An 8,137-nucleotide genomic window follows, 5' to 3' on the forward strand; every position below is an offset into this window, starting at 1 on the left:
GATCGAAGTAGTGCGCAAATAAGAGGTTAACTTTCTGATCGGTTCGAGTCAGGTAAGCTCTCCGTTTTTGTTTTTGTTTTTAACCGTTGGTTAATTATCCGAATCAGTCTCCATCATTTGCAGAGGCGCCACTGCACATTAGCGCCCAGCAACGAAAGTAAAATACACGGTAAAAAAAGCGGCAAAAACATACGAGACAGAAAAAAAAAGTCACACGCATTGGCGGTACGCACCACGCGAAGTCTCTAGCTACCTCGCACATTTTTCTTTTTTTTTTTCCACGAATGCCGACCAAAGGAGCCTCAGAATCATCACTGTTTAAAACACTTGGTGCATGAACTACTTCGGTGGCGTGGGCCGCATCTCCTGCAAACTTGCCTCGCTCCGCACGACGACTCGTTTGCGATGGGAGCTGCTTCGCTTCACTCATCCATTCGTAAAGTATTGTGGGACTCAAGGGACTTTGGGCTTTCACTTGTTCTTGGTCCACGTAATTTGTAGTGAAAACGAGATAATTAATATGCCCACGTACGTAGGTCGTCCGGCTTGTTGCCCGCAACAAGCCGGAGTCCGCGGTGGCGCATCTCTGATGATGGAAATGCGGTACGGGTCGACGTGTCACACATCTCCATCCTACAGTCTCGTATGGGGCGAACAATTGAGGTCTTCCTGGTCCGATGAGCTCATTGAAGTACGACAACAAAAAGGCGCACTGCTTGATTGTCGAGATCGCGCACAACCCCTCAACACCCCGCGCTGAAGCACGTGAACTGCGGCAGGTACCAGGGATGGCGGGAAAGGGCGAAAGCGGCGGAGGTGACGTCACTTGAACAATATATATAAGTTGGTCGCTGGTTACTTAATTGTTATGGTCGAGCCTTGGGTTGGCTCATGGTTAAAGGGACACTAAAGGCAAATAACAATTTATGTCAGAGTGAAAGCTCAATGTATGACAACGTCTAAAACGGCAATATTCTCAACAGCAGTGCCCTACTTACCGAGAAATTAAGCTAAATGTATCACACGATGAGCGCCACGAGCGGCACATTTTGGAAGTGATCCCGATGACGTGAGAGAGTTCGACTACAATTAATCACTCGTAATCAAACTAGCTGCAATAGAAAAAGAACCTTCCGTGCATCAAGAGGCGTAATAAAATGCTGCTTGTTAGTTTCTGTTTGATTCATGGAAAAAATTACCTTTTTGGCGTTGCCATGGGGAACGGCGCGCGTGGTTGAAAGGTTCCGTTTTCGCCGAACTGCGCTTAGCCCGGCACCCTGCTTCGCTCACGCGGTCGCGTCTCTGTGGTAGTTTCGGTACCGCGTACTGCCGCGTGTGTTTTGCGCGCTCGTGAGAGTCGCTCTGACAGAAAGTTCGACAAAATGCCGCATGCATGTGATGTTGCCGGATGCCCGAATGGAGCACGCCGCCAGTGCACGCCGCCGCGCAGTAAAGGCGGGCAACGTTGGGGCACGGCAGCTGTGACGTGAGAAACACCGCTTTCAGGTGGGTGATTTGAAGTGCGCTAACGCGATGCGGACCACTAAAACGTGATTTTATTTCAAAATAAGCACTTCCTTGGCACAAAAGTAGCGCTACGAGGTTTCTGGACCGTTATTTCAACAATACGTCTACTTAATATTTTCCTTTATTGTCCCTTTAAACAGGGGAGAAAACAGCGCAAAATTGAGACAGGACACAAGACGAAGAATGCACAACAGCCTTCATCGCCTCCGTCGCCAGCCGCGACCACAACCGCGAGAGCTGGCCAAACTAGCCAGACTGCGCCCGTGTTCACACAGAGGCGCCGCTTCCCTCTCACCCGTTTCCAGTCGCTCCAGGGGTCCGTGTACCCACCGCCTTCGAGGGGGAGCAAAAAAGGCCGCCGAGCAGTTGACTTCGGGCTCTCTAATAAACCGTTATTCGGCCACCTCCGTCCTCTCGTGACGTAACGTTATTGTAACGGAACAAGGTGTAAAATTTCTGTGTCAGTCCTTTTTAAATGTGTGAGTTGTACGGTTTTAAATTTGTATACACATCGGTACTGTACCTAATTAGCAGTCAAAGGTGCAAAAGAACACTCATAATTATTTTAACTAACAATGCCTTTCTTGGCGCCCTCCACTGGATTCCGACGCACCTAATCCACCAGAGAGATGAAGTTTCCTTTGAAAAACCTCTTGGCTCAATATTAGATATTGTTGCAATAAAGATGCGCTCTAACTGAGTAAAAATGCCGCAGTGTGCTTCGTAAATACCATACCAAAACTCTGGTGCACAAGTCTGATATTGTAGAAGGTCAGCTTGAGGGAAACAACTAGATTCGGACACAGTGCACTTTCAAGTTATGACAGGCTCATAGCCAGGAAGTTTTCTCGGGGGGGGGGGGGGGGGGGGGGGGCACTTGCTGAAAACCTTGACTATTTGAGAAAAACATCCATTTTCATTATTTATTTTTGGTAAAAGCACCTACTTCACCAAAATTTCGGGGGGAGGGGGGGGGGGGCTAGACTCCCCCAGAAATGATTGTCTCTTTTATTGCACAGTTTTCCTTGAATTTTTTGAGCATGCAGGCATCTGAATTCTGTTTCATCACAATCCACTTTACAAGTGGGCTACACCTAAAAAAATATTCTTTTTCATTTGCAGATATCTGAATGACTCATGACTCATGACTCATTGAATGTAAGTTTCATTTTCTCTCGTTTACGTTGTTTTTAATGCAGCAAATCCTTTTTCTGAGTTTTCTCTCTGTGAATGGCTTTAACTCCTGTAATCCTCCTGGAAGTGCCTGCAAGTCGGGTCAGCTACTCCCCGCACACGCTAAACATCAATAAGCTTGTTGTTGCATGTACATTCTAGGCACTTACATTTACTGTAAGCATGGCGTACCTGCACTGACATTAATGGAATACTTTTTTACGGTTTTTTTCCATAGCTATAAAGTTGAGCAGCTCTCACAGACCACACTATCTATGAGAAGGGGTGAGCATCAGCGAAATTGCTTTGGATAATTCGTTTTTATGGCACAATTGCTAGATGCCCAGGTTTGCTACCAGTTTCGTAGCTTAGTTGATGCATGATACTCTAGACAGGCTTGAATCCAATTCGCTGCGGTCAATTTCCACAGGAATGTTATATGCTATGACCATGTGTGTCTGCAGATCACCGTTAAAAATAGGTTGGCCTAATCTCACATAACGTAAGGATGTATTCTAAATGTGATTTAATGAAATGTGGAAATACATTATCACCTTGCAAAAGATGTCTGACTTTACACGCTACAAAATATAATTCCACTTTGACAGAAGCAGATAAGTACTTTGAGCCATACAAAATGTCATTTTCAGTTTAGGTAGACCGTTCACATTCTCTGCGGTAATACGCTGGTCTGCATAAGTGAAACCGTGCATGGGCATCATTGTGCTGCGTTTATGATGTGGCTGTTAAAATTCCATAGTCCAGAGTGAGACAAAAACTCATCACCAACAGGCACTACAAGGTTCGACAGAAAATAATGGACATTTTCGAAAAGGTCATGCAAAACATGTTTACGTTACATCGAAGATTAGTACAAAAGAGGCTACCAGAACAATTGTCCCTTTCACATCAATAGTTTACTTTCTATCAAACGTTAGGACAGAGCTTATTTTGAGCATAAAGTTGAATGCTGTCATTAAATTTAGCCCAGCTGCTTATATAGACAGATAAAAGCACACGGAAAGCTTAAACAGCACTGCCAACAACATATCTACAGAACGTCCGTGAGACGTCTACAAGCCAGAAAAAAAAGATGCCTACTGAACAGCCTTGTAAGTGGTACAGAGAAATAGGAGGTTCACTTTAACCAGGGTTTGTGCATATTCTATGTAAACTGTAATACGATTTAGAAGACTGTGATGAAAAGGACACAAGAATAGAGTTTTTGCAAGTAGAGGAAGAAGATAAAAGTAACTGTAATGTCACACACAACATTGAACATTGCTGTGTATCGTTATGTGTTTGAGTAGGGGGGCTACAATTTATGCATCCCATTCGTGCACCCAACGAAATGAATCGGCTCAAAATGAACGGTCGGTAAAAGATTCAAAGTGACACCGGTAAACACGGATCTGCTTAAGCGCGAAATGGAAGGTGCGTCATCCTGTTGACGCAACCATATTTTGTGGAGATAACCGAGAAGCAATCTCCAGCATATACGTGGTGCAAAAACATGCGCCAGCGACATAAAAGCGATTCGTTCGTGGTTGCAAGCATGAATCGAGAACCGATAAGCGAAATAAATGACAACCCTCAGCTGTGTGTCATGGGGGCGTGCGATGAATTCGACGTCGGGTCTCACGACGAAAATGCGGCTCTTCTTCTGTGCAGATCTGCATGTTGCAGTGCTGCATTTGCAGCAGTGGGCTTCTGCGGCATTTTTTTATTACGCGTCGTTTGATGCGCAAAGGGTGCCTGCAACGAATGCGCACAAATCTGCGTCGATCTCTGGTGCAACGCTCGCAGCGAATCGCGCGCAGGCTGCGTGAACAGCTGAGCGAGAGCTACTGGAACGCGTGAAACTGACGACACACATCAAGAGGGCCGCGATGCGAGATGCGAGCGTAAATCCTTACCACCACTTTAGGACTCGTCCAGTAGTCGGAGAGCTCGTCATCGATGTCGTCGGTGGGTATCATCGCGCTGACAGACGATCACGAGTTGCGTTGGGGCACAAGCGTCGGAGAGCCCAGCATCACCTGTGATGAGGCCTGGCTTGGCTCCAGCTGCGGACCTTTCATGCCAACGGCGGACCCATGACGACTCTGCAGCTCATCGCGAAGTGCGCGCTACCAAGGTCGATTAGATTGAAGCTGCACAGCAAGCTCTTCATTTCCCTCCTGACAGATGGCAGCACCTGTCAGGCCAGTTGAGTTGGCATGGGTAGAGTGACCGCGAGCGTCTAAAAAGCGTACAGAATCCTTTTGTGTTTGTCAGCTAGGTACCTAGGGAGAGAATCTCAGGGATTTTCGATGGTGGCGCCGTCACTTCTTAGCGGAGCGCGGAGCTTTTTGGAAAGGCACTGACTACGGTGACGGGGCCCGTCAGCGCAGTATCCTCGTAAAAGTGACGGGGCCCGTCACCGTAGTGCAAATTGTAATAGTGACGGGGCCCGTCATAATAGCGACGTCTTTATAGTGACGGGCCCCGTCGTCGTAAAGCGGTGACTACGGCGACGGGGCCCCCTTACCGCAGATTATACCGCAGATTACAGTCCGCAGATTTTTGGTCGTTTTAGCGTAGTTGTTTTAGCTCACGTCGTGTGGTGTTCGTGGCGTAGTTCATCAGCATGCAGGTCGTCAGTTCGATTCCTCCCGGTTTTTTTTTTTTTTTTTTTTTTGTCAGGTTATGCGTCAACGTCAACGTTCCTGCTCTGACGGAGTCGTAACTTTTTCGTTCATGTCTGCGACGGTTGTGTGTTTTTCCTATGCGACCTCGGTTCTAATCGCGCTAAATAAAAAAAATTTTCCGTTTTTTTTTTTACTTTTTTCATTATTGTTTCACAATACCGTCCCGCGCTTCCGGCTAGTCAACAATAGTTACTCATTCGTGGTGGCACGGCTCAGTGTGGGAGAGCGGAGCCCGTTAATCAGCATATGTCGCTGCGCCGCTGACGCTGCATATCAGCATGCCGCCAATGCGTCGCTGCTCCCCCCCCCCCCCCCCCCCCCCCCCCCACCTCCGAAATGTTTTCGTACTGACGTGCACCACCGACCAAAACAGCCACCTGCGCCTGAAGTCTTCCTGGAACGGTATTGTGAAACAATACTGAAAAAAGAAAAAAAATGGAAACACATATATTTTCTTATTCAGCGCGACTGGAACCGAGGTCGCATAGGAACAAACGATAGGTTTGTGCGAATAGTAAATTTTAGGTCCGAAGCGAATTCGAAGCAACTTTGAGTAGTAGCAGGAGTTGACTTTCGGTTGAATGCAAGTGATAACATATAAAATATGTTAATTAAAATTTACTATATTTAGAGCATATAAGCCGGCATAACAAGCTTTTAAACTTAAAGAATGACGAATCGATGTGAGGGTAATACAGTTAAAACCTCATTAATTCGAACTTTTCTTTCGAAATCCCGCATAATTAGAAGGATTTCTATGGCCCTGTATTTTGCAATGTAAATTTGAGTGGATAATTTGAAGCGGCGGTGAGTACCATACAGCCCGGTTAATTAAAAAACTTTGGGTGCCATGTGCCAATTCCCGATCCCGATTTAGCCGCAAATCCGCAGAAACGATGGCCCTTAGGAGCCACAAGGCAATGCAATGTAGCGATACTAATGAGTGACAAGTGAAGCATCCCAGCCTCGCTGCTGCCAGCGCAAGAAAAAAACAAAACAAAAGGCGGTCTCGTGGTCAACTGAAATGTGCGCCTGCGGAAAAGAAGACGTGCTTCACTGCAACACAGCGGTGACACGCGGGCAGCATGACGAATGCTTCTCTCAACCTCAGTGCGGCATGATTTACCCATTCTTTCAAGGAAAATAGAGAAATTAATAAAGGGCGGTCTGACGGAATTCGTGATGTGTGTGAACCTCCGATTGGCGGTTGTTCCGGCAATTTGCACACTTGCACTGCTGGCGGAGTACTTGCCCGCAACGCCTACTTCGAAAACTCAGTTGAAAGCTTCAATGATCCTCTTTTTCCACCCAGAACACATCGCGAATTCCGTCACACTGGTCATTATTACATTCTTTATTTTACCAGAAAGAATGGGCTAATGGCCGCATCATGACGCACTGACGCTGCGAGGAGCAGGTGACATGCTGCCCGTGTGTCACCACTGTGTTGCAGCGAAGCACGTCTTTTTCACAGGCGCGCATTTCAGTTGACCACGAGACCGTTTTTTTTTTTTTTCCTCTTTCTTTTTTTTCTTGCACTGGCCTCAGCGAGGCCCGCCGTTTCCCCGGTTTAGCGGCAAAATTCGGACCAAGTATTGCTGGAAAAAACCCTTGTAACCGCAAACTAGCAGGCACAGCAAACGACCACCTCTGCTTACTTCCAGTAATACAAAATTCCTTGCATCCCGCCTTTTGTATGTTTGGTTAATTCGAAAACCCGCTTAATTAAATTTGTCACAGTCCCAGTGACTCTGAATTAACAAGGTTTTACTGCATGTTCATTTAACCTTGAAGTGGGGCTTCGCGGCAGTGCGGATTTCTCTTGGAAAGGTGTGTTCACGGTATAGCACACCTTCACTGCAGTGAAACCACCTTTACAGGGAGTTACATGCGGTTTATATATGTCTATTCGTTCATTTCGAATACTTTGAAATTTCCTAGAATTTAAATTCGTTTCGAAGCGAATTCGAATACTGTAATATTCGTTCGAATATTCGAATTGCTCGAATATTCGCACAAATAGGAACAACGCATCATCCGAACGCTAGGGCTGTCTAGAGTTACTGTATATGCTACCTAAAGGTAGCATATACAGTGACTCTAGGGCTGTCTAACCGCCGCAGACATGAACGAAAAAGTTACGACTCCGTGAGAGCAGTAACGTTGATGTTGACGCATAACCTGAAAAAAAAGGAAGAAAAAACGGGAGGAATCGAACTGACGACCTGCAGCCCTAACACTTCATGGAGAGCGCGCCCACCAACTACGCCATGAACGCTTTTTTTTCTTCTTTATTGCCTCACACAAGTAACTACTACGCCCCGAACGCCACACGACGAGGACGGTAAAGGGGCCCCGTCCCTTTTACGATGGTACTGTGCTGACGGGCCCCGTCACCGTAGTCACCAGGGGCGTAGCCAAGTGGGGGGTTGGGGGGGTTCAAACCCCCCCCCCCCCCGAAATTTTTCAGTTTTGCTTACGTATACAGGCACGCACACATACAAACGCACGCACGAACATACATAAAGTATGGTTGAACCCCCCCCCCCCCCCCGAAAAAAATTTCTGGCTACGCCCCTGGTAGTCACTGCTTTACGATGACGGGGCCCGTCGCTATAAATACGTCGCTATTATGACGGGCCCCGTCACTATTACAATTTACACTAAGGTGACGGGCCCCGTCACTTTTACGACGGTACTGCGCTGACGGGCCCCGTCACCGTAGTCAGTGCCTTTTGGAAAGCCGC

General features: G+C 47.0%; 1 protein-coding gene across 3 annotated transcripts in view; it reads right to left on the reverse strand.

Annotated features, from left to right (window-relative positions):
- The window catches only part of LOC119384119 (lysoplasmalogenase-like protein TMEM86A), a 79,126-nt gene extending 74,269 nt beyond the window's left edge, over positions 1 to 4,857 (reverse strand). Inside the window, exon 1 of one of the 3 annotated variants that reach the window (XM_037652416.2) lies at positions 4,617 to 4,857. In XM_037652416.2, coding sequence (XP_037508344.1) covers positions 4,617 to 4,679 — 63 coding nt within the window. In that variant the 5' untranslated portion in view covers positions 4,680 to 4,857. The remainder of the gene's footprint in view (positions 1 to 4,616) is intronic. The other 2 variants (XM_037652417.2, XM_037652418.2) reach the window with 2 other exon arrangements.
- Between the last annotated feature and the right edge of the window lie 3,280 nt (positions 4,858 to 8,137).

Source organism: Rhipicephalus sanguineus, chromosome 2 (assembly GCF_013339695.2).
Source record: "Rhipicephalus sanguineus isolate Rsan-2018 chromosome 2, BIME_Rsan_1.4, whole genome shotgun sequence".
Classification (NCBI taxonomy): Eukaryota; Metazoa; Arthropoda; class Arachnida; order Ixodida; family Ixodidae; genus Rhipicephalus; species Rhipicephalus sanguineus.